The sequence below is a fragment of the Stegostoma tigrinum genome, chromosome 9, assembly GCF_030684315.1.
Source record: "Stegostoma tigrinum isolate sSteTig4 chromosome 9, sSteTig4.hap1, whole genome shotgun sequence".
In the NCBI taxonomy this organism is placed as follows: domain Eukaryota; kingdom Metazoa; phylum Chordata; class Chondrichthyes; order Orectolobiformes; family Stegostomatidae; genus Stegostoma; species Stegostoma tigrinum.
This window is the reverse complement of record NC_081362.1, coordinates 97,008,945-97,035,519: the sequence shown is the minus strand read 5'-3', so window position 1 is coordinate 97,035,519 and position 26,575 is coordinate 97,008,945. Positions and strand designations below refer to the sequence as shown.

Genomic DNA, 26,575 nt, shown 5'->3' with positions numbered 1-26,575 from the left:
CAATGCCATTTTTACAAGTTATCCCCTTCATCGCTGAATTCCCCAGGACCCAAAAGTCTGAAAGGGACTGGGGTAAGAGGCTAACATTTGGTGGTCTTTCTTTTCCTGAGGGGGTGGGTGCGATGTGGAAGGAATGCTGGACATGCCACTCCCACATCCTTCTGTCATCCACTGGCCAGGTTCTGGTTCTGACAGAGGTGGCCCAGGGACTTGTGAGTGGAGCGTAGGAAGGGGAAGGGGCAAGGCCTGGGCCTGCTGGGGGTTAATGTTCCAAGACCCAACCTTCTAACCAGTGGCCAATCAGTGTTCAGCTTACTTGTGGTCCAATGGGGTGGTGGAGAAGTGATGTAATGAGAGAGGCTGGAGTTGAGCATTTGACTCTGACATGACTCTTTGACTGGGTTCAGGGCTGTGGTAAGTACAGACAGAACAAAGCAAGCAGCGAGGGTTTGGAACACATCACTCCACCTACAATCAAATGTGACCTGCCTCTGCCTCTGCAGTAATGACGACTATCCGAAATCTAGATATGTCTTTATATTTGATAATTACTGGATGCTTTTCTTTTGTTTAAAATCAATTTAATATGGATTTCTCTGCTGTGAAAATTAATTTTTGCATTGATAGATATTTATGGTTGAGATTTCTTTAGTCGGTGAGGGGGCAGATGTATCGTTCAAGGAAAATGCTTTTCAAAAGAAAATCAGTGCGTGGGGATGTGATCCATTGAGATTTTGTGTGCGATGTGTAGGGCTGGAATTAATTCTGGAAGGTTAATTATATTGTGTGTTGGGAATACGCTGGTGTGGAAGACAAAATTGTGGCATTTTTCAATAACTAATGTCTTCTGTCGGAGGAGATTTCCAACATAACATTTCTTTTTGAAAATGGATATTTTGTTTATTTTTGGTGAAATGATAATGAGTCAGTAAATTAGGCAAATGAGACTGATAAGAAGAACAGTACAGGGTGCAACCTGTCTTATCTATGTGTCTATAACTAGGTGTGTCTGTGTCGTCTGCCTGCGTGTGTGTGTGTGTGTCAATGTGTAGATTGTGTATATGTATCTGCCTTTGTGTATGTGTGTTTGTCTAATCTGTCTTTGTGCATATGTCTGCTTGTATGTGTGTGCGCGTTTGTGTGTGTTTGTTTGTGTCCCTGGTGTGTGTTTGTGTGTGTTGTGTATGTCTGGCTGTGTACGTGTGCCTATTTGTGTCCTGCAATGAGGATAATTTCTAAAATGTCGTTTTAATCTCCTGCACTGACTCCTGTAAACCCTTATGCTGCCTGAGCCACCCATCTTCTGACGTCTCGTTTAACTGTGCACTGGCGCCTGAGCTCGGAGACACTCAGACTCCAGTGTCTGTGTATCCCGAGGGAACAATGCCACACAGTGATTCCTAACTGTGCTGAATAAGGCTGGTTCACTGGGACCGAACTGCAAGGTTTGATTCCGATACGACACTTGCTTGGTTATAGTCACAAAAATTGTATCTGAAAGGTGACCTGTGGACAGTACTGCAGATAGTGTAACATCAGAGGCAGGGTGTTGTCAGTCGACAGAAATCGATCGACTGAAAGCCTCTTCCAAGCTCCTGTCTTTCCTTTGTGAACCAAGACAAGTATCATTTTTAATTCCCTAAATTCATAGTTTTCTTTTCTTCATTCAGATTAGATCCCCTTTCAGTGTAATTGTTAACCTTCTGCTCAGGGACATCACTGTCGTAGACTGCACGATTATTCGTGTGTTCCTTGGCAGGGACAGCACAGGGTTAGATACAGAGTAAAGCTTCCTCTACACCGTCCCCCATCAAACACTCCCAGGACAGGGACAGCACGAGGTTAGATACAGAGTAAAGCTCTCTTGACACTGTCGCCATCAAATACTCTCAGGACAGGGATGGCATGGGGTTAGATACAGAGTAAAGCTCTCTCTACGCTGTCCCTCATCGATCATTACCATATCTTGCAGGATTAAATACAGAGCCTTTGGGCCATTTCTGAATTTCCACGGCTACACCAGTCTGACAGTAACTTTAATACAATTTCACCGTGACCCAGAAATTTTCTCTAATTCATTGGTCAAGATATTTCATTCTAGTTAAAACCAGGGGCTGGGTTTAAGATGTTTATCCTTGAGTTCTCTGAAGACTCTCCAGTGGCAAGCAGTTCAGATATTTCAATCAGAAATGTCTGCAGTGGAACTAATCTCCCCCCAACGAGGTCCTCTGTCATATTCCAGCTGCCTGCTTTAACCTGACTGTGACTTTGTAGTCAGTGAGTTACTGTGCACTTATTCACAAACAGAGGCAGATAGCCTGGAAATGATCCTCATCAGTTTGAATACATTTGAGGAGACGGGGTTTTGATTAATTGTATTCTGTTGAAACTGTCAGTGCTGAGGATACTGACAGCCTGGCCAACCTGTAACTAAATGGGGGCTTCTCAAATGTTTGATTGTGGTGAATTTGCCTTTGTAGCTGTGAAGGATTTTCAATATTTTCTGACTTAGTATCAAAGGATTTTGTTCCAAGGTTACATCATTGCTGGGTTTTTTAAATCACATTATTTCCCATTGATATCACATGATTGGGAATATTCATGAGAGGACAGAACATAGTGAGATTAGAAAGCTTGACAGATGGTGGAAAGGGGCGATCTATTGATTTGCTCCAGCCAGTCTGGGCTCCAAGACAATTTCCTAACTGTATTTCAGCCTCAGGATGTGGGCTTTGCTAGCTGGCCATATCTTGCTGGCTCCAATCACCGATGAATAGTTGATGATGAACTACTCTCTTGAGCCTCTGTTGTGTATTGAAGCATTTTATTGCAAATCAATGGCTTTCTGCACTATTTGAGACAGTCACATGGCTGTGGGTCTGGAGTCACATTTGGGCCAGACAAGTTAAGGACCCTCCCCTCGCCCACCTCAGAGATGGTGGTGAACCAGATCAGTTATTAACAATATCCTGGTGTTGTTGTGATCACCATAATCTTCTGCATTTTCAATATGAAGTCCCTGGTGGGATTTGAACTGTCATCTTGCACGGTGGCTCAGTGGTTTGCATGGCAGCCTCACAGCGCCAGGGACCCAGGTTTGATTCCAGCCTCGGGCGACTGTCTGTGTGGAGTTTGCACATTCTCCTCGTGTCTGCGTGGGTTTCCTCCGGGTGCTCCGGTTTCCACCCACAGTCCAAAGATGTGCAGGCTAGGTGGATTGGCCATGCTAAATTGCCCGTAGTGTTCAGGGGTGTGTGGGTTAGGTGGGTGAGACATGGGGAAATCAGGGGTAGGGGAATGGGTCGAACTGGGATGCCCTTCAGCGGGGCAGTGTGAACTTGTTGGGCCAAATGGCCTGTTTCCATGCTGTAGGGATTCCATGATTCTATGATCTCCATATCATGGCTGAACAGCTCAGTAACATCACCATGGTGTTACCATTCACACGATGTGTTATATCACAGCTGCAGGGCGCAGTTCCCTAATCTGAGGTTTCTGAGGTTCCTAAACTAAAGGAATGTGATCTCATCCTCAGTAATTTGTAATTCCGAGCAGCTGGTCGCTGAGTAAGAAGGTCTAGAAAGGCGTGGTTCACGTCATCTGTGATCTGTACTGGGGAGGGACGTACCTGGAAGCAGTACAGATGCAGGAGTGGCTAGAGACTGGTGTGGGGTTGCATTAGTAATGGGGAAGAAGTCACACTTTGGATTTCCTGAATCTATTTTGAGGCTCATTGCCCAAAATGACTCGTTCCCAATCCTCAGGACCACTTCTCTGTGAAATTCCTTACAGACGTCTGAGGGTTCAGAGAGATGTTTCTGCACAAAGGGATGTTTGTGGTGATGTGGCAGGAACTCACACCCAGATATAGAGAGAGCTCAGGGACAGCTGTACCTCAAGGACAGCAGACACAGGGACAGGGGGATGGGCTGTCACACCACCATGTCTAACATCTTGTCAATGGTTTACATCACTGGGGCCTGTTCCACCAACCAATCAGATCATGGCCATCCACCTCATGGATCCATGTTTGCTCCACAGTCCGATACCCCGATAACCAACTATCGGGAAAATCTATCAATCAGCTCCAAGTGCCACACCTGATGAGGGGAGAGGCTGTGTGCCAGGGAACATTCCTGGATAAGACCCTTGACTGAGCCAGCCAGCTCCAGTGGGAATGTTCTGCTCGCCAGTGTCCCCTCGCCTGCCATCATGAGAGAAAACAGTTTCACTCTGTCAGCATCTCGAATCCCTTTATCAGTTTAAGTACTACAATTGCATCATTGGTTTTTATTCACTTGTGGGCCGTGGGTGTCCCTGCCTGGCCTGGTATTTATTGCCCACTCTAGCTGCCCCTTAAGAAGGTGATGGTGAACTGCCTTCTTGAACCGTTGCAGTCCTCCTGCTGTGGGTTAACCCACAAAGCCATGAGGAAAGGAATTGCAGGATTTTGACCCAGTGACAGTGAAGGAACGGCGATATACTTTCAAGTCAGGAGGGTGAGTGACTTGCAGGGGAACTTACAGGGGGTGGTGCTCCCATGTATCTGCTGCCCTTGTCCTTCTCGATGGAAGTGGCCGTGGGTTTGGAAGGTGCTGCGTACAATTACAGTCGGTTAAACCCTTTTATAGTTATTGGGTAAAGCAGGTTGTACCTTGCTATGACATTTCTCGACGTATTCCTCCCGTTGCTGTTATTAGATACATTTGGCATCTGAACGAGCCTGTTTCCCTGTGTGCTTAAGCTTTCTGTAGCTGTTCAATTTGGTAAGACTGCACACCAAGAGCAGAGCGCACCTTTGTCCTAGTCTATGGGGTGGTGTCTGCTGTTGACAGAGAGCTGACCTCGTCCTTTGAAGCTCACTAACAGCAGCATGTAAGATAACAAAGTGTGAAGCTGGATGAACACAGCAGGCCAAGCAGCACCTCAGGAGCACAAAAGCTGATGTTTCGGGCCTAGACCCTTCATCAGAGAGGGGGGATGGGAAGAGGGTTCTGAAATAAATAGGGAGAGGGGTGGGGGCAGACTGAAGATGGATAGAGGAGAAGATAGGTGGAGCGGAGAGTATAGGTGGGGAGGTGGGGAGGGGATAGGTCAGTCTGGGGAGGATGGGCAGGTCAAGGAGACGGGATGAAGTTAGTAGGTGGGAAATGGGGGTGCGGCTTGAGGTGGGAGGAGTTGATAGGTGAGAGGAAGAACAGGTTAGGGAGGCGGGGATGAGCTAGGCAGGTTTTTGGATGTAGTTGGGGGAGGGGAGATTTTCAAAGCTTGTGAAATCCACATTGATACCATTGGGCTGCAGGGTTCCCAAGCGGAATATGAGTTGCTGTTCCTGCAACCTTCGGGTGGCATCATTGTGGCACTGCAGGAGGCCCAGGATGGACATGTCATCTAAAGAATGGGAGGGGGAGTGGAAATGGTTCGCGACTGGGAGGTGCAGTTGTTTATTGCGAACTGAGCGTGGGTGTTCTGCAAAGCGGTCCCCAAGCCTCTGCCTGGTTTCCCCAATGTATAGGAAGCCACACCGTGTACAGCAGATGCAGTATACCACATTGGTGGATGTGCAGGTGAACATCTGCTTGATGTGAAAAGTCTTCTTGGGGCCTGGGATAGGGGTGAGGGAGGAGGTGTGGGGGCAAGTGTAGCACTTCCTGCGGTTGCAGGGGAAAGTGCTGGATGTGGTGGGGTTGGAGAGGAGTGTGGAGCGGACAAGGGAGTCGTGGAGAGAGTGGTCTCTCTGGAAAGCAGACCTGGGTGGGGATGGAAAAATGTCTTTAGTGGTGGCGTCGGATTGTATATGGCGGAAGTGTCGGAGGATGATGCATTGTATCCGGAGGTTGGTGGGGTGGTATGTGAGGACGAGGGGGATTCTCTTTTGGCAGTTATTGTGGGGACGGGGTGTGAGGCTTGAGTTGTGGGAAATGCGGGAGACATGGTCGAGGGCGTTCTTGACCACTGCGGGGGGGGGGAGATGTTGAAGTCCTTGAAGAACGAGGATATCTGGGATGCACGGGTGTGGAGTGCTTCATCCTGGGAGCAGATGCGGCAGAGGTGAAGGAATTGGGAATAGGGGTTGGAATTTTTCCAGGAAGGTGGGTGGGAGGTGGTGTATTCTAGGTTGCTGTGGGAATCGGTGGGCCTGAAATGGACATTGGTTTCTAGGTGGTTGCCTGAGATGGAGACAGAGAGGTCTAGGAAGGTGAGCAATGTGTTGGAGATGGCCCAGGTGAACTTGAGGTTGGGGTGGAAGGTGTTGGTGAAGTGGATGAACTGTTTGAGCTCCTTTTGGGAGCAAGAGGCGGTGCCTATACCGTCATCAATGTAACGGAGGAAGGGTTGGGGTTTTGGGCCAGTGTAGGTGCGGAAGAGGGTTAGAGTTATCTCCTCGCCACCTATCTTCTCCTCTATCCATCTTCGGTCTGCCTCCCCCTCTCTCCCTATTTATTTCAGAATCCTCTCTCCCTCCCCATTTTCTGATGAAGGGTCTCGGCCCAAAACGTCAGCTTATGTGCTCCTAAGATGCTGCTTGGCCTGCTGTGTTCATCCAGCCCCACACTTTGTTATCTCGGATTCGCCTGCATCTGCAGCTCCCATTATCTCTGAACAGCAGCATGCCGATCAGTTCCCCTGGGAGTGAGTGAGGGAGACTGACACTAGGTATCTGGAAGACCAATGTTAAATGCCAGGGCATTGAGCCTGGAGACCTTCCAATGATAGGGTGGCACGGTGGCTCAGTGATTAGCACTGCTGCCTCACAGCGCCAGGGACTTGGGTTCAATTCCACCCTCGGGCGACTGTCTGTGTGGAGTTTGCACATTGCCCCTGTGCCTGGGTGGGTTTCCTCTGGATGTTCCGGTTTCGTCCCACAGTCCAAAGATGTGCGGGTTGGGTAGATTGGCTGTGCTAAATTGTCCATAGTGTTCAGTGATATATAGATTAGGTGGATTACAGGGAGATGGGTTTGGGTGGGATGCTCTGAGGGTTGGTGTTGACATGATGGGCCAAAGGGCCTTTGCCCACACTGTAGGGATTCTATGATTTGAACATCAATTACCACAATCCAGAGGCCCTCAACAACTTCATGTCCTTGGCTCTACAATCACCAGCGGCCCATTCCCTGAAGCCAAAATCAAGATTTCCAAGGTCACAGTTGCTCTTGACTAACAGCAAAACAAACCAGAAGGTACCAAGCTATCAGAGATAATGGGAACTGCAGATGCTGGAGAATTCCAAGGTAATAAAATGTGAGGCTGGATGAACACAGCAGGCCAAGCAGCATCTCAGGAGCACAAAAGCTGACGTTTCGGGCCTAGACCCTTCATCAGAGAGGTACCAAGCTATGCCTGGCCAAGCCTGGTTCTCACCATCCTGTTTATAGCAGTGAATTGGTTGTACAGTTCGCCTCTACACTGCCTCAGATAAAGATCAGGCTCAGAGTGGAGTATGGAAGGACACCAGTGAACAGGGAATACCCCAGCCCCTTCCCCCACCTCATGGGTCAGTAGTGACACTGTTAATTGGGCCACGTGAGCAAAATGGTTCATGACTGTATTCCCCAATGTCAGGCCCCTTGCTGAGCTCACACCAAAGTTCGGTCAGGTCTGTGATTCCACGCAGTCTCAGATCGGCCTTAAGCCGATCAGAATTGGAGTCAACGTGTCCTGGTTGCTGCCTGAGAGATGGAGGTAGAGCAGTCAGCAAGGAAGCAGGAAAGAGAGCCCTGACAAAATCAGTACATCCATCAGTCTCAGACCTGCTGAGGAAGGGCCTGTCACTCATCAATCAGTGGTTAGTGCTGCTGCCTCACAGCTCCAGGGCCCCACGTTAGATTCCAGCCTCGGGCGAATGTGGAGTTTACACATTCTCCTCTGTGTCTGTGTGGAGTTTGCACATTCTCCCCGTGTCTGTGTGGGTTTCCTCCGGGTGCTCCACTTTCCTCCCACAGCCCAAAGATGTGCAGGCTAGGTGGATTGGCCGTGCTAAATGTGGGGTTATAGGGATTAGGTGGATCTAGGTGGGATGCTCTTCAGAGAGTTAGTGCAGGTTTGATGGGCCAAATGGCTTCCTTCTGCACTGTAAGGATTTATGATGGACTATCTTGTCACCAGGTTTGTTGATGGTACAAAGATATTGGAAAAGTAAGTTGTGAGCAGGGTGTAAGAGTCTGAAAGAGAGACACCGATGGGTCAGATGGACAATAAATTGGTAGGCACAATATAAGGTACAAAAATGTGATGGTGTCTACTTTGGCAGGAAGAGTAGAAAATTGGAACATTATTTAAGTAGAAAGAAACTTTAGGACCCTGAGGTACAGAGGGATATGGGTGTCCTGGTACATGAGTCACAAGTCTGCGGAGGTACACTTAATGACTAGGTAAACTGCAGAATTGTGCCAAAAGGTGGCAAATGGAGTTTAATACAGATAAATGTGAGGTGATTCACTTTGGGAAGAATAATAGGAATGCAGAATACTGGGTCAATGGAAAGATTCTTGGTAGTGTGGATGTGCAGAGGGATCTCGGTGTCCATGTACATAGATCCCTGAAAGTTGCCACCCAGGTTGATAGTGCTGTTAAGAAGGCTTACAGTGTGTTAGGTTTTATTGGTAGATGGATTGTGTTCCAGCACCATGATGTCATGCTGCAACTGTACAAAACGCTAGTGTGGCCTCACTTGGAATATTGTGTGCAGTTCTGGTCACCCCATTGCAGGAAGGATGTGGAAGCATTGGGAAAAGGTGCGGAGGAGATTTACCAGGATGTTACCTGGTCTGGAGCACAGGCCCTATGAAGAAAGGCTGAGGGACTTGGGTCTGTTCTCATTGGAGAGAAGGAGGCTAAGAGGGGATTTAATAGAGACATACAAGATGATCAGAGGATTAGATAGGGTGGACAGTGAGAGTCCTTTTCCGAGGATGATGTCTTCAGCTTGTACAAGGGGGCATAGCTACAAATTGAGGGGTGATAGATTTAAGACAGATGTCAGAGGCAGGTTCTTTACTCAGAGAGTGGTAAGGGCGTGGAACACCCTGCCTGCCAATGTAGTTAACTCAGCCACATGAGGGGCATTTAAACAGTCCTTGGATAAGCACATGGATAATGATGGGATAGTGTAGGGGGAGGGGCTTAGAGTAGTTCACAGGTTGGTGCAACATTGAGGGCCGAAGGGCCTGTTCTGCGCTGTATTGTTCTATGTTCACAAGGGGAATATTGGCCTGCTGTACAAGAGGGATGGAATGTAGCACAGGGCCTCAGTGAGAACACACCCAGAGTACTGTGAGTTCATTTGATCTCCTCCCATCAAGAGGTGTAAACTGGCACTGGAGACAGTTCAGGGAAGATTCACTCAGCTGAAACGTAAGCTGAAGTTCAGGTTTGTTCTACAAGGAAAAGTTGAGCAGGTTGGGCCTGTACTCATCAGAATTGAGAAGAATAAAGGGTAACCTTCCTAAAATGTGTCCAAAGTGGGCATAGCTCCAAAAAGTGATGGGATATTGTAAGGGGAGGGGCTTAGATTAGTTCACAGGTCGGCGCAACATCAAGGGCCGAAGGGCCTGTTCTGCACTGTATTGTTCTATGTTCTATGAAACCTCCAGGCTTTGGCCCAAATGCTTTCTGCTCAATGTGGGAACAGTGATTGAGCATAATGATCCCAGAGGGGGTGACCCATTAATTACTGCCAAACTCTGCTGAGCTCAGTCTGCACACTCTGTAGCAGTGACATCTCTCTGCACTGCTATTGGCAATTCCAATACTCTCAACCTTGATGCAATGAAGCCAATTCCGACTCAACAATTCCATCAATTGCACATGAGATCCAAAGGAGTCAGGTTGATTCGGGAAAACCAAGGCTGTCCAAACAACTCAGGAACCTATCCCTTCAGATTAAAAATACTTTGAAAATATTACAATCACTATTCCCCATGCCCTCCAACCCCACCTTCAATCCCAAAGCATAACCCGGTGTAAACAGTGTGCTTCCACATCGCACCCAAAGCACCCAATCTTCTTCTCTCCAATTTATCTGTTGCAAATGGGAATGTCCACAATGACAACTCCAGTCCTGTGGAGATGCAAACCATATCTTCACTTTGAGATACCTCATGTTGTGTGACATTATTACCAGACACACTTCAAACAGACCTAGCAACCATGACATCCATGACACAGTGGGGGCCTTCAGGAACGGCAGCAGAGTTGTACTCTAGTATAATCTGCAAACTCTTTATTTTCAAATTCACTTGTGGGATGCGGGTGTTGTTGGCTTGACCAGTATTTATTACCTTTGAGAAAATGGTAGTGAACTCCTTTCTTGAATCATTGTAGCCTGTATGTTACTGAGGCAGTCCATTTCCAACACATCAAGACCTGGATAGTATTCAGCCTTCGGTTTGAAAAGTGGTATCTAACATTCATGCAACACAAACTCCAGGCAGTGACCATCTTACAGTGTGGAAGCAGGCCGTTCAGCCCATTAAGTTCACATCAACTCTTCCAAGAGCATTCAATGGCGTTACCATCATTGAATCCTCTATTGTTAACATACTGCGGTTACCATTGACCAGAAACTCAACTGGATTAACCATTTCAACACGGTGGCTACAAGAGCAGGTCTGAAGCTAGGAATACTGTGGCGAATAACTCACCTCCTGACTCCCCAAAGCCTGTCCATCATTTACAAGGCACAACTCAGCAGTGTGATGGAATACTCCCCACTTACCTGGATGGGTACAGCTCAGTAGCAGCAGTGTGTACTATCTACAAGTTGCACTGCAGAAATTCACCAAAGATCCTTAGGCCGCACCTTCCAAACTCAGGAGAACTTCCAACTAGAAGGACAAGGGCAGCATATACATGGGAACACCATCTTCTGCAAGTTCCCCTCCAAGTCACCCACCATCTTGACTTGGAGATACATCTCTGTTCCTTCACTGTCGCTGGGTCAAAATCCTGGAATTTTCTCCCTAAGGGCATTGTGGGCCAACCCACAGCACGTGGGCTGCATCTGTTGAGGAATGGAGCTCACAGTCATGTTCTTAAGGGGCAACCAGGGATGGGCAATAAATACTGGTCCACCCATATCTTATGAATGAATAAAAACACTCCACAAGACCCACAGCACTCTTGCCCATCCTGCTCGAGGTTATTATATTGAATACCGGTTTCTCTGCCCACAAACTCAACGATATTTACGAAGCTCATAACTCTTTACTTCCCATTGTCCCACAGCCACTGGCCTGACAAATATTGTGCAATAAGCACCCACAACCCCTCCACACTTTGTTAACACCATCCTGGTATCTCTTCTGCAGCCACAGAATCTCCTTTCTGTCCCCCTCACAACTGAGTGTCCTATCAGTATCGCTCTGTCTGACTGCACCCTTTCCCTCTGAGCGTCAGAGCCACTGACCTGACTGCTGCTGCTAGCCCCTGAAAGGTCATACCACACTACCCCAAACAGTATGCAAAGTAGTATACGTGTTATTGTGGGGATTGGCCACGGGGGAACCCTGCACTATCTGCCTTTTCGCCTTACCTCTTCTGGTGGCTTACAGATATAGCTTAGGGGAGTGGGATGGTCTTCAGAGGGTTGGTGTGGACTCAATGGGCTGAATGGCCCACTTCCACACAGCAGGGATTCTATGAAGAAGGTGATTTTTTGGGGATACAGAAGAAGGAAGGAGAGGCCACAGAAAACAGTCAAACTTAAAATCTAAAGAAAATTGTCTTGGAGCAGCCCCTACGGCGCACTTGAGATAATGAAACGTTAACAGCAATATTTGCGTGAGGAGTGAGTCACAAACCACAGGTTGTCTTTGAAAAAAAAGAAGCCAGATACCATTAAATGTTCGGGCTGGTTCTTGTCTCACATTTCGCCCTTTCCTGAGAGATGAGAATGACCACCCGGTGGCAGCACAGTACCGAGGAACCCAGCATCATCCAACACTGAAACTGTACAGTGTGACAGCAGACTATAGGAGCAATGAATGGAATATCCCACTGGCCCAAACACTGTTATTTGTATTCATTCACGGGATGTGGGTGTCACTGGCTGGTCAGCATTTATTGCCCATCCCCAGTTGACAACATAGAACATAGAACATTACAGCACAGTACAGGCCCTTCGGCCCTCGATGTTGTGCCGACCTGTCATACCGATCTCGAGCCCATCTAACCTACACTATTCCATGTACGTCCATATGCTTGTCCAATGACGACTTAAATGTACCTAAAGTTGGCGAATCTACTACCGTTGCAGGCAAAGCGTTCCATTCCCATACTACTCTCTGAGTAAAGAAACTACCTCTGACATCTGTCCTATATCTTTCACTCCTCAATTTAAAGCTATGCCCCCTCGTGCTCACCGAGGAAAAAGGCTCTCCCTATCCACCCTATCTAAACCTCTGATTATTTTATATGTCTCAATTAAGTCACCTCTCAACCTTCTTCTCTCTAATGAATACAGCCTCAAGTCCCTCAGTCTTTCCTCGTAAGACCTTCCCTCCATACCAGGCAACATCCTAGTAAATCTCCTCTGCACCTTTCCAAAGCTTCCACATCCTTCTTATAATGCTGTGACCAGAACTGTACGCAATACTCCAAGTGCGGCCGCACCAGAGTTTTGTACAGCTTCTCCATAACCTCTTGGTTCTGGAACTCGATCCCTCTATTAATAAAAGCTAAAACACTGTATGCCTTCTTAACAGCCCTGCCAACCTGGGTGGCAACTTTCAAGAATCTGTGTACATGGACACCGAGATCTCTCTGCTCATCTACACTACTAAGAATCTTACCATTAGCCCTGTACTTTGCCTTCCGGTTACTCCTACCAAAGTGCATCACCTCACACTTGTCTGCATTAAACCCCATTTGCCACCTCTCAGCCCAGCTCTGCAGCTTATCTATGTCTCTCTGCAACCTACAGCATCCTTCGTCACTATCCACAACTCCACCGACCTTAGTGTCGTCTGCAAATTTACTAACCCATCCTTCTACGCCCTCATCCAGATCATTTATAAAAATGACAAACAGCAGTGGACCCAACACCGACCCTTGCGGTACACCACTAGTAACTGGTCTCCAGGATGAACATTTCCCATCAACTCCCACCCTCTGTCTTCTTTCAGCGAGAAGGTGGGGGTGAGCTGCCTTTTTGAACTGCTGCAGTCCACCTGCTATAGATTGACTCATTACGTTATTACGGAGGGATTTCCAGGATTTTGACCCAGTGACGGTGGAGGAAGGGCGATATATTTCCAAGTCAGAATGGTGTGTGGCTTGGAGGGGAACTTGCAGGAGGTGGTGTTCCCATGTATCTGCTGCCCTTGTCCTTCTAGATTGATATGGGTGTTGGTTTGGAAGGTGCTGACTGAGGATCTTTGTTGAGTTTCTGCAGGGCATCTTGTAGACAGTACACACTGCTGCTACTGAGTGTCGGTGGTGGAGGGAGTGGGATGTTTGTGGATGTGGTGCCAATCAAGCGGCTGCTTTGTCCTGGATGGTGTCAAATCTCCGTGAGTGTTGCTGGGGCCACAACAATGTGTTGATCCAACGCATCATCCTCCGACACTTCCGCCATCTACAATCCGACCCCACCACCAAGGACATTTTTCCCTCCCCACCCTTGTCTGCTTTCTGGATGGACCACTCTCTCCGGGACTCCCTTGTCCATTCCACACTCCCCTCCAACCCCACCACACCTGGCACCTTCCCCTGCAACCGCAGGAAGTGCTACACCTGCCCCCACACCTCCTCCCTCACCCCTATCCCAGGCCCCAAGATGACTTTCCATATTAAGCAGATGTTCACCTGCACATCTGCCAATGTGGTATACTATATCCACTGTTCCTGCTGTGGTCTCCTCTACATTGGGGAAACCAACCGGAGGCTTGGGGACCACTTTGCAGAACACCTACGCTTGGTTCGCAATAAACAACTGCACCTTCCAGTTGTGAACCATTTCCACTCCCCCTCCCATTCCTCCGACGACATGTCCATCCTGGGCCTCCTGCAGTGCCACAACAATGCCACCCGAAGGTTTCAGGAACAGCAACTCATATTCCATTTGGGAACCCTGCAGCCCAATGGTATCAATGTGGATTTCACAAGCTTCAAAATCCCCCCAGCCTCTACCACATTCCAAAATTAGCCCAGCTCGTCCCCGCCTCCCTAACCTGTTCTTCCTCTCACCTCAAGCCCCACCCCCATCTCTTACCTACTAACCTCATCCTGTCCTCTTGACCTGTCCATCCTCCCTGGACTGACCTATCCCCTCCCCACCTCCCCACCTACACTCAACTCTACTGGCTCCATTCCCGCCTCCTTGACCTGTCTGTCTCCTGTTCATCTATCTTCTCCTCTATCCATCTTCTATCTGCCTCCCCTTCACTCCCTATTTATTTCAGAACTCCCTTCCCCTCCCCCATTTCTGAAGAAGGGTCTAGGCCCGAAACGTCAGCCTTCCAGCTCCTATAATGCTGCTTGGCCTGCTGTGTTCATCCAGCTCTACACCTTGTTATCTCTGAATTTGGGTATGAACTGCTTCAGTGTCTGAGAACTCATGAATGGTGCTGAACATTGTGCTGTCATCGGTGAACATCCCCACTTCTGACCTTATGATAGAAGGAACGTCATTGATGAAGCAGCTGAAGATGTTTGGGCTGAGGACACTACCCTGAGGAACTGCTGCAGATATGTCCTGGAACTGAGATAGCTGACCTCCAACAATGACTCCAACTAGCAAGGAGCTTGCCCCATGATTCCCATTGATTCCAGTTTTTCTTGAGCTCCTTGTTTCCACATGCAGTTGAATGTAGACTTCATATCAAGGCCAGACACTCTCACATCACCTCTGGGGTTCAACTCTTTTGTCCATAGAATCCTTACAGTGTGGAAGCAGGCTATTTGGCCCATCAAGTTCACACTAACTCTTCCAAGTGTATCCCAACCCCCTAACCTATCCCTGCAACTCTGCATTTTCCCATGGCTAATTCACCTAGTCTGCATATCCCTGAACACTACGGGCAGTTTAGCATGGCCGATCCACCCAGCCTGCACATCTTTGGACTGTGGTAGGAAACCGGAGCACCCGGAGGAAAGCCACACAGACACCGGGAGAACATGCAAACTCCACACAGACGGTCACCCGAGGAAGTGAAGCCGGGTTCCTGGTGTTGTGAGGCAACAGTGCTAACTACTGACCCCCGTGCGCTATTTTTGAACCGAGGCTGGAATGAGATCAGGAGCTGAGTGGCCCTGGCGGAACCCAAACTGGGCGTCACTGAGCAGGTTATTGCTGAGCAGGTGCTGCTCGATAGCTCTGTTACTGACACCTCCCATCACTTTACTGATGATCGAGGGGAGGCTGATGGGGCAGTAATTGTCCGGTTGGATTTGTCCTGCTTTTTGTGTACAGGACATATCTGGACAATTTTCCACATGACCAGGTAGATCCCAGTGTTGTAACTGTACCAGAAAAGCTTGGCTAGGGGCGCGGCACATCCTGGAGCACAAGTCTTCAGCTTTATTGCTGGAATGTTGTGAGGGCCCACAGTCTTTGCAATATCTAGTGTCTCCAACCATTTCTTGATACCATGTGGAGTGTATTGAATCAGCTGAAGACTGATCTATCACGCTAGGAGCCATTGGAGGAGGGTTCTAGTACAGAGGTTGTTAGATCTCATAACCATGAGCTCTGACTGCCATAAACTGGGGTCGTAGCATTGCCTTGTCCTAGACACTGACTGTTTTGACAAAAACTGTAATACCCTGTAACTGGAAACATGGGAAGGACAGGGTCTGTAGTATCTATGGTTCCACACCCTGGGTACAGTAACATGCTCTGTACTGTCCCATTGGGCCAAACACTGACAGCAGTGACCCGTATTATATACAGCTATACTCTCTATATGCTACCACATCATCAGTCAGAGGTTAAAATACAGAGAATGCTGGAGAAACTCAGCAGGTCTGGCAGCCTCTGTGGGGAGAGAAAAACAAAGTTAAAGTTCCCACTCCACCAAGGTTCTCCTTTGGTTCAACCTTCTCAGGATGGCTGGGGATGGACAAGTAACACACTGTCTCTCTCCCTCTGCACAGATGCTGTCAGACCTACTGAGTTCCTTCAGCACTTTCTGTTTCATCTTGGATCTCTAGCATCAGCTGTACTTTAGTTCAGATTGTTGGTTGTAAACCAGATGATGTGCCAACTCCAATTTTGCACAAAATTGCCAGGATTTCTCTGATTTAATGGCTCAGTTTCCCTGGTTAGGGGCTCCCAGGTGAAATGTTGAGGTTTACGTGCCTGCTGCTGGTTCAATATACTGAGGTTGTGCTCATTTTATTTTTGCTTTACTCTCCCCGCAGGTGTTTGTTCTGAACCTCCGTCTTCCATTCTGTCTTTCTAGGTCAACGCGAAAGCGATTCATCCAGTTACCATGTCACTGTCTGGTATGTTTCACCCTGTTCCCCTGCAATGCCATTTTAACACAGGGACTGCACCGCTCTTAACCTTCATCAGACTGTTACTGATTACCCCAGATAGCGAGACCAATGCCGAGACAGCGAAGGCGAGATAATAGACATGAGAAAGCAGACGCAGACACAGCCATTTCGCCCTAACAATGTTGCAAGTCTGCCCCAAAGAGAAAAGAATCTCCCTTAATCCTCAAAAACATCATCATGAAACATAATGTGTGTAGAGGCCAGTCTAATCTCTCCGTGTGTATGAACAAGGCTTCTAATCCCAGCAGCTATTTTCCTGTTCAGAGATGCTATTACACGCTGCAGGAGCAGGTCAGATAGATCCCAGGCCTCCTGTTTCAGAGATTGGGACACTGCTACTACATAACAACAGGCTCGTCTAATCACAGTGTTTGCACTGTATTATTGATCACAACTGTCACAATTATTTCAGTAACTGCCAGGCTCTGGTACATTGCTCTAATTCCAGATTTAAAATTAATTCTTTCTCATGAGGCTTGGGTGTCCCACCTTGCCCTAATCTGAGTGTCTCACTCAGCCACTTCAGAGGCAGATCAAAATCACTCCATCACAGTGGGTCGGGAGTCACATATAGGCCAGACCAGGTGAGGATCGCCCATTTCCTTCCCCGAAAGGAGCCCAGATTTGTGAATTGAGTTTAATATGTCACTAGCTGCTGTGCTGTGATAGGAGCAGCCTGGGTCTCTGGCTTACAGATGCAATTCAAAAAAGCTACTCACTACCAGCTCCTCCAGAGTAATTAGAGATGGACAATAAATGCTGGTCTAGCCAGTTGTCCACATCCCATGAGTGAATTTTAAAAATATTATCCCGTATCACTGTCTCCCCAAAAATGTCAACATGTAATCTTTAGGACGGCTGAAATGCTGTGTTTCTGTGAGTGAGGGCTAAGGACTCTCATTGTTTTATCACTATTCACTTTCAGCCTACAAACAGAAGATGAGGGAACTTCCTCTCTTTAACCTTCTCTGCTCCTGCTTCAACCCGGAGCCTCGTAACAAGACTCTCTATAAGTTTGAAGGTGAGTGATATTGGAGCAGTCTTTGTGTTGTGAGATTCGTGCTAAAGCCTGGGCTCAGACAGTGATACCTGCAGTAACAGCTGACCCTGTGTTTAAACAGTACCACCACTGGTGGGAGGGCACCATGACAGTGTCCGAGATAATGGGAACTGCAGATGCTGGAGAATTCCAAGATAATAAAGTGTGAAGCCGGATGAACACAGCAGGCCAAGCAGCATCTCAGGAGCACAAAAGCTGACGTTTCGGGCCTAGACCCTTCATCAGAGAGGGGGATGGGGTGAGGGTTCTGGAATAAATAGGGAGAGAGGGGGAGGCGGACCGAAGATGGAGAGAAAAGAAGATAGGTGGAGAGGAGAGTATAGGTGGGGAGGTAGGGAGGGGATAGGTCAGTCCAGGGAAGACGGACAGGTCAAGGAGGTGGGATGAGGTTAGTAGGTAGATGGGGTTGCGGCTTGGGTTGGGAGGAAGGGATGGGTGAGAGGAAGAACAGGTTAGGGAGGCAGAGACAGGTTGGACTGGTTTTGGGATGCAGTGGGTGGAGGGGAAGAGCTGCGCTGGTTGTGTGGTGCAGTGGGGGGAGGGGACGAACTGGGCTGGTTTACGGATGCGGTGGGGGAAGGGGAGATTTTGAAACTGGTGAAGCCCACATTGATACCATTAGGCTGCAGGGTTCCCAGGCGGAATATGAGTTGCTGTTCCTGCAACCTTCGGGTGGCATCATTGTGGCACTGCAGGAGGCCCATGATGGACATGTCATCTAAAGAATGGAAGGGGGAGTGGAAATGGTTTGCGACTGGGAGGTGCAGTTGTTTATTGCGAACTGAGCGGCGGTGTTCTGCAAAGCGGTCTCCAAGCCTCCGGAGGTTAGTAATCAGGGACAGAGCCTTGGGTCAGCATCTTCTAGATCATTCATCAAGGAAAGCTGGGGGCATAATGACCTACTAACACAGTCCTGACACTGAGCAACAGAGCACAATAGCTACTGTGGGTGAGTCCATGGGGTGAGGGTACTGAAAGAGAAATGGTTCATTTTGCAGAGAGGATCCAGAACTGAATCTAATTCTAAAGTTACAGACAGGACATTCTGGAGCAATGTCACTTTGAAATGTCCATTAGAGCTTTCAAGGCCGAGGTCCTGAGGTTGCTTTTTTGGGTGAGGAGATCAAGAGATATGGAAGAGAAAAACCATGACATAATTGGATGATGTAACAATCTTGAGGGGCTGAATAGCCTCTTGCTGTCCCTGTGTAACAGGTTTGAGGGGCTGAATGGCCTCCTGCTGTCCCTGTGTAACAGGTTTCAGGGGCTGAATAGCCTCTTGCTGTCCCTGTGTAACAGGTTTGAGGGGCTGAATGGCCTCCTGCTGTCCCTGTGTAACAGGTTTCAGGGGCTGAATGTCTCCTGCTGTTCCTGTTTAACAGGTTTGAGGGGCTGAATGGCCTCCTGCTGTTCCTGTGTAACAGGTTTGAGGGTCTGAATGGCCTCCTGCTGTTCCTGTGTAACAGGTTTAAGGGTCTGAATGGTTCCTGCTGTCCCTGTGTAACAGGTTTGAGGGTCTGAATGGCCTCCTGCTGTTCCTGTGTAACAGGTTTAAGGGTCTGAATGGCTCCTGCTGTCCCTGTGTAACAGGTTTGAGGGTCTGAATGGCCTCCTGCTGTTCCTGTGTAACAGGTTTAAGGGTCTGAATGGCTCCTGCTGTCCCTGTGTAACAGGTTTGAAGGGCTGAATGGCTCCTGCTGTCCCTGTGTAACAGACTGACTCACTTTTCTTTCAGACCCAGTTGACATGAACTGGTGCTTCATATCCGACATGGAGGTGAAGGAGCTGAACAAGAGAGCGTCCGGCCTGTCGTTCGAAGTCATTCTGAAACCACCATCATTTGAGGGAGTCCCAGAATTCCACACAGCCTTGCCAAAAAAACGGGATCCTTCCCTCGAGGAGATCCAGAAAAAACTTGAGGCTGCTGAAGAGAGAAGGAAGGTACAGTGCACAGGGATCCCAGACCAACGAGGGAATCGCGCAGGGAGTTATCAGGATACTGAGGGGAATCTCACAGGGAATGTCTCGATATTGAGGGGAATGTCTGCCTGTGGGATATGCAGGAACTGAGGGGAATGTCTCTCTGTGGGATGTGCGGACACTGAGGGGAATGTCTCCCTGTGGGATGTGCGGGCACTGAGGGGAATGTCTCTCTATGGGATGTGCGGGCACTGAGGGGAATGTCTCTCTGGGGGATGTGTGGACACTGAGGGGAAAATCTCTCTGTGGGATGTGTGGACACTGAGGGGAATGTCTCTCTGGGGGATGTGTGGACACTGAGGGGAATGTCTCCCTGTGGGATGTGCAGACACTGAGGGGAATGTCTCTCTGGGGGATGTGTGGACACTGAGGGGAATGTCTCTCTGGGGGATGTGTGGACACTGAGGGGAATGTCTCTCTGGGGGATGTGTGGGCACTGAAGGGAATGTCTCTCTGGGGGATGCGAAAACACTGAGGGGAATGTCTCTCTGGGGGATGTGTGGACACTGAGGGGAATGTCTCTCTGGAGGATATACGGGCACTGAGGGGAATCTCTCCCTGTGGGATGCGCAGGCACTGAAGGGGAATGTCTCTCTTGGGATTTGTGCAGGAACTGAGGGGAATGTCTCCCTGTGGAATGTGCAGACACTGAGGGGAATGTCTGTCTGGGGGATGTGCGGGCACTGAGGGGAATGTCTCCCTGTGGGGATGTGCAGACACTGAGGGGAAGGTCTTTCTGGGGGATGTGTGGGCACTGAGGGGAATGTCTCCCTGTGGGGATGTGCAGACACTGAGGGGAATGTCTCTCTGGGGGAGGCGCAGACACTGAGGGGAATGTCTCCCTGTGGGATGTGCGGGCACTGAGGGGAAAGACTCTCTGGGGGATGCGCGGGCACTGAGGGGAATGTCTCTCTGTGGGATGTGTGGACACTGAGGGGAATGTCTCTCTGGGGGATGTGTGGGCACTGAAGGGAATGTCTCTCTGGGGGATGCGCGGGCACTGAGGGGAATGTCTTTCTGGGGGATGTGTGGACTCTGAGGGGAATGTCTCTCTGTGGGATGTGTGGACACTGAGGGGAATGTCTCTCTGGGGGATGTGTGGACACTGAGGGGAATGTCTCTCTGGGGATGCGCGGGCACTGAGGGGAATGTCTCACTGGGGGATGTGCGGGCACTGAGGGGAATGTCTCTCTGGGGGATGTGTGGGCACAGAGGGTAATGTCTCTCTGGGGGATGGGTGGGCACTGAGGGGAATGTCTCTCTGGGAAATGTGTGGACACTGAGGGGAATGTCTCTCTAGGGGATGTGTGGACACTGAGGGGTTGTTTCCCTATGGAATGTGTGGTCACTGAGGGGAATGACTCTCTGTGGGATGTGTGGACACTGAGGGGAATGTCTCTCTGGAGGATATACGGGCACTGAGGGGAATCTCTCCCTGTGGGATGTGCAGGCACTGAAGGGGAATGTCTCTCTTGGGATTTGTGCAGGAACTGAGGGGAATGTCTCCCTGTGGAATGTGCAGACACTGAGGGGAATGTCTGTCTGGGGGATGTGCGGGCACTGAGGGGAATGTCTCCGTGTGGGATGTGCGGGCACTGAGGGGAATGTCTCCCTGTGGGATGTGCGGGCACTGAGGGGAAAGACTCTCTGGGGGATGCGCGGGCACTGAGGGGAATGTCTCTCTGTGGGATGTGTGGACACTGAGGGGAATGTCTCTCTGGGGGATATGTGGGCACTGAAGGGAATGTCTCTCTGGGGGATGCGAAAACACTGAGGGGAATGTCTCTCTGGGGGATGTGTGGACACTGAAGGGAATGTTTCCCTGTGGGATGTGCGGGCACTGAGGGGAATGTTTCCCTGTGGGATGTGTGGGCATTGAGGGGAATGTTTCCCTGTGGGATGTGTGGGCATTGAGGGGAATGTCTCTCTGGGGGATGAGCAGACACTGAGGGGAATGTCTCTCTAGGGGATGTGTGGGCACTGAGGGGAATGACTCTCTGTGGGTTGTGTGGACACTGAGTGGAATGTCTCTCTGGGTGATGTGTGGACAGTGAGGGGAATGTCTCTCTGGAGGATATACGGGCACTGAGGGGAATCTCTCCCTGTGGGATGTGCAGGCACTGAAGGGGAATGTCTCTCTTGGGATTTGTGCAGGAACTGAGGGGAATGTCTCCCTGTGGAATGTGCAGACACTGAGGGGAATGTCTCCCTGTGGGATGTGCGGGCACTGAGGGGAATGTCTCTCTGTGGGATGTGCAGACACTGAGGGGAATGTCTCTCTGGGGGAGGCGCCGACACTGAGGGGAATGTCTCCCTGTGGGATGTGCGGGCACTGAGGGGAAAGACTCTCTGGGGGATGCGCGGGCACTGAGGGGAATGTCTCTCTGTGGGATGTGTGGACACTGAGGGGAATGTCTCTCTGGGGGATGTGTGGGCACTGAAGGGAATGTCTCTCTGGGGGATGCGCGGGCACTGAGGGGAATGTCTTTCTTGGGGATGTGTGGACACTGAGGGGAATGTCTCTCTGTGGGATGTGTGGACACTGAGGGGAATGTCTCTCTATGGGATGTGTGGACACTGAGGGGAATGTCTCTCTGGGGGATGTGTGGACACTGAGGGGAATGTCTCTCTGGGGGATGCGCGGGCACTGAGGGGAATGTCTCACTGGGGGATGTGCGGGCACTGAGGGGAATGTCTCTCTGTGGGATGTGTGGGCACTGAGGGGAATGTCTCTCTGGGGGATGTGTGGGCACTGAGGGGAATGTCTCTCTGGGGGATGTGTGGACACTGAGGGGAATGTCTCTCTGGAGGATATACGGGCACTGAGGGGAATCTCTCCCTGTGGGATGTGCAGGCACTGAAGGGGAATGTCTCTCTTGGGATTTGTGCAGGAACTGAGGGGAATGTCTCCCTGTGGAATGTGCAGACACTGAGGGGAATGTCTCCCTGTGGGATGTGCGGGCACTGAGGGGAATGTCTCCCTGTGGGATGTGCGGGCACTGAGGGGAATATCTCCCTGTGGGATGTGCGGGCACTGAGGGGAAAGACTCTCTGGGGGATGCGCGGGCACTGAGGGGAATGTCTCTCTGGGGGATGTGTGGGCACTGAGGGGAATGTCTCTCTGGGGGATGTGTGGACACTGAAGGGAATGTCTCTCTGGGGGATGTGCGGGCACTGAGGGGAATGTCTCTCTGGGGGATGTGTGGACACTGAGGGGAATGTCTCTCTTGGGGGATGTGCAGGCACTGAGCGGAATATCTCTCTTGGGGGATGTGCAGGCGCCGAGGGGAATGACTCTCTGTGGGACGTGTGGACACTGAGGGGAATGTCTCTCTGGGGGATGTGCGGATACTGAGGGGAATGTCTCCCTGTGGGATGTGCAGGCACTGAAGGGGAATGTCTCTCTTGGGATTTGTGCAGGAACTGAGGGGAATGTCTCCCTGTGGAATGTGCAGACACTGAGGGGAATGCCTGTCTGGGGGATGTGCGGGCTCTGAGGGGAATGTCTCCCTGTGGGATGTGCGGGCACTGAGGGGAAAGACTCTCTGGGGGATGCGCGGGCACTGAGGGGAATGTCTCTCTGTGGGATGTGTGGACACTGAGGGGAATGTCTCTCTGGGGGATGTGTGGGCACTGAGGGGAATGTCTCTCTGGGGGATGCGAAAACACTGAGGGGAATGTCTCTCTGGGGGATGTGTGGACACTGAAGGGAATGTTTCCCTGTGGGATGTGCGGGCACTGAGGGGAATGTCTCCCTGTGGGATGTGTGGGCATTGAGGGGAATGTTTCCCTGTGGGATGTGCGGGCACTGAGGGGATTGTCTCTCTAGGGGGATGTGTGGACACTGAGGGGAATGTCTCTCTTGGGATGTGCAGACACTGAGGGGAATGTCTTTCTGGGGGATGTGTGGGCACTGAGGGGAATGTCTCTCTGGGGGATGTGTGGGCACTGAGGGGAATATCTCTCTGGGGGATGTTTGGGCACTGGGGGGAATGTCTCTCTGGGGGATGTGTGGGCACTGAGGGGAATGTGTCTCTTGGGGATGTGTGGGGACTGGGGGGAATGTCTCTCCTTGTTCCAATGTTTCATTGATAGTGGGTTTTATTTTTGGTTTAGTGTCAGGAGGCTGAGTTACTGAAACACCTGGCAGAAAAGAGGGAGCATGAACGGGATGTGATCCAGAAAGCCATCGAGGAGAATAACAATTTCATCAAGATGGCGAAGGAGAAACTCGAGCTGCGAAACGAGATCCAGAAAGAAAACCGTGAAGCTCACTTGGCTGCGATGCTCGATCGACTGCAGGAGAAGGTGAGATGTTCCAGTCCCATCGCCCTGCGCAATCCCAGGGGCTGGAAAGGCTTCAGCAAAATACACCCCCATCATGGGCTGGGGTTGGGGGGGGTGTGGGGTTGGAATGACTGGGGCCATGAGTGCCATGTGTAAACTGCGTGGTCCATAAAACCAGAAGATGTCAATGTAATGTACAAGTCAGCCTATTGAAGCTATTCTGCCATTCACTAAGACCATGGCTAATCCTCAAACAAAATAAAATCAAAGACCTGCAGATGCTGATAACTAGAAACAAAAACAGAAATGGCAAGGAAAGCTCAGCAGGCCTGGCAGCATGTGTGGAGAGAATGCAGAACATTTTGGTTCCAGTGACTCTTCTTCAGAACTCTGCTGCATTTTTCCAGCAGTTTCTGACAATTCTCAACTCCACTTTCTTGCTTTATCACTATAACCTCAATTCCTTTCCTGACTAAAAATCTGTCTTCCTCCAACTTGAATATACCTTCTGACCCTTGCCTCAACAGCCCTTTGCTGTAAAGAAATCCACAGACTGTCAGTCTTCTGAGAGAAGAAATTCTTCCTCATCTCTGTCTTTAATGGATGACCCTTGTTGTGAGGTTATGTCCTCCAGACCCAGACTGTCCCACAAGGGTAAACAATCCCTCTGCATTGAGCCTGCCAAGTCCCCTCAGAATCTCATATGTTTCAATGAGGTCACTTTTCATTCTTCTGTATTCTAATGAGTACAGGCCCAATCAATGCAACATCTCCTCACAAGACAGTCCCTCCATGCCAGGTATCAGCCTAATGATCAGTGTGTAGACAGCCTCCAAAGCCAGGACATCTTTCCTCAGATAACGGGCCAAAATTGTCCATTGTATTCAGTTGTGGTCTGACTGGTGCTTTGTATAGTTTTAGCAAAACCATCCTAGTTTCATTCACAATTTACTTTGAAATAAAGGCCAACTCTCCATTTCCTTTCTTATTAGTCACAAAATTTGGATTTTAGCTTTTCGAGGCTCATAGACAAGGACTCCAAAATCCCTCTCTCCAGAAGCTTTCTGTAGTCTTCCACATTTCAATAATATCCAACTCTTCTATTCTTCCTGCCAAATTGTACGGTCTCACATTTCTTCACATTATATTCCATCTGCCAAGTTTTTGCCCTCTCACTTTCTGAGTCAATATCCCTCTGCAGACTGTTTGTTACTGCATGCCTTCCCACTTATTTCTGTTTTCAACAAACTTGGCGACAGTACAGTCACCTTCTTAATCCAAGTCATTAATACAGATTGTGAATAATCATGGCCCCAGCACTGATCCCCGTGATACTCCAACAGCAGTGGGTTCCCATCCTGAAAATACTTTCTTTATCCTCACTCTCTGTCTTCTATTAGTTAGCCAATCCTCTATCCACATGCATACACTACCTTCAACACTATGGGACTGTTATGGAATAGCCCAACGTGTAGTATCTGATTGGTGGAGTGGGAGGGTTCTGCTGGGATGTGTCAAATCTGGGTTGAATATCGAAGGTTAACACTGGCCAGGCGACTGAGGAGCTTCCATTGGCATTGTTTACATAGGCTACCAGAGACAAATGAAAGAGGGTCCCTCAAGAAAATACAACAGTCCGTGAAGAATTGAGAGGGATATTGGACAGTGATAAGGGGCAGGTACTGGCTAACCCTATACTTTCCCTGCCCTGGGAGAGTTTGATGGGGGACAATGTGGAGAGAGCTTTACTCTGTCTCTAACCTCGTGCTGTCCCTGCCCCGGGAGAGTTTGATGGGGACAGTGTAGAGAAAGCTTTACTCTGTCTCTAACCCCGTGCTGTCCCTGCCCCGGGAGAGTTTGATGGGGACAGTGTAGAGAGAGCTTTACTCTGTATCTAAACCCGTGCTGTGTTTTGGTGCTAAATGGTCAGAATGTCCCTCGATCTCTCTAATAGCCGGTTCTTTTATTCTAGGACAGGCGTGCAGAGGAGGTCCGAGAAAACAAAAGACTCAGAGCCAGTGCAGCGCAATTGAGGATCCTGAATTAGGATCGGCTCCCATCCCCTCTGGGCTTTTGTTGTAAATATTTAATTGAGATAAACAGCGCAGCTGGCTATAAAGGGAGAGGAAGCACCATTGACAGCGAGCTTGAACCGAAATGTAAACTCCATTCGTTATTCCTGGCCAAGTCTGGCCAGGCTGTGCCTCACTATCTTCACTCTGTTACTGGGAGTGTCACTGACAGAGCCAGCTCTGATTGCCGAAAGTTAAATTATCATCTCACAGGCAGTGAGAGAAGTTGGCGTTGCCAGTGATGCACTCGTTCTGAGAATGAATCATACCAATGTTTGTTCTGCTTTGGCCCCTGTCTATCATCTGGTCTGTCTGATTTCTGAATAATATTTCACTTAGTGATTGGAAAGTGATTTCTTCATTCATCACTAAAACTAATTTACATTGTCTTTTTTTAAAAATGTCATACAGGCTTCAGAAAAGCACAAATTACACCAGACTTGTGAAAAACAACTTCATTGTTTCATTCCCAGTGAGAACCTGTCAAAACAAACTCAGAGCTTAACACTTCCCAGTCCCCAATTTTACCAGCTGGTTCCAATCAACATCCTTACTTTGTACCTGTGTATATTTTCAAATGATTTTTCATGTTATGCCTCGCTATCAAGTTTGTTATGATTTAAAAGATATAACCTCCACAAACAGACACGAGGATGTACACACACACACCCTCT

The 26,575-nt window shown here is 49.3% G+C and overlaps 1 protein-coding gene across 5 annotated transcripts; it reads left to right on the top strand.

Annotated features, from left to right (window-relative positions):
• Nucleotides 1-323: 323 nt before the first annotated feature.
• LOC125454549 (stathmin-4-like) lies at nt 324-26,354 on the top strand. 5 transcript variants are annotated; one of them, XM_059648787.1, is made up of 6 exons: nt 324-414; nt 16,406-16,448; nt 17,428-17,523; nt 19,298-19,503; nt 23,659-23,850; nt 25,807-26,354. In XM_059648787.1, exons 2-6 carry the CDS (start codon nt 16,436-16,438, stop codon nt 25,909-25,911), a joined length of 612 nt encoding a protein of 203 aa, XP_059504770.1. In that variant the 5' UTR covers nt 324-414; nt 16,406-16,435; the 3' UTR covers nt 25,912-26,354. The 5 variants fall into 5 exon arrangements, with proteins under 5 accessions (XP_059504770.1, XP_059504769.1, XP_059504768.1 ...); XM_059648786.1 differs by having other exon boundaries at nt 326-414; nt 16,365-16,448; XM_059648785.1 differs by having other exon boundaries at nt 407-502.
• Nucleotides 26,355-26,575: the final 221 nt, after the last annotated feature.

What these genes read in the sequence shown, in the direction of transcription:
- LOC125454549 (XM_059648787.1), top strand. An exon ending in GACTCTCTATAAGTTTGAAG is followed by an intron (nt 17,524 to 19,297) that starts GTGAGTGATATT and finishes CTTTTCTTTCAG; the next exon opens with ACCCAGTTGACATGAACTGG. An exon ending in CTGCTGAAGAGAGAAGGAAG is followed by an intron (nt 19,504 to 23,658) that starts GTACAGTGCACA and finishes TTTTTGGTTTAG; the next exon opens with TGTCAGGAGGCTGAGTTACT.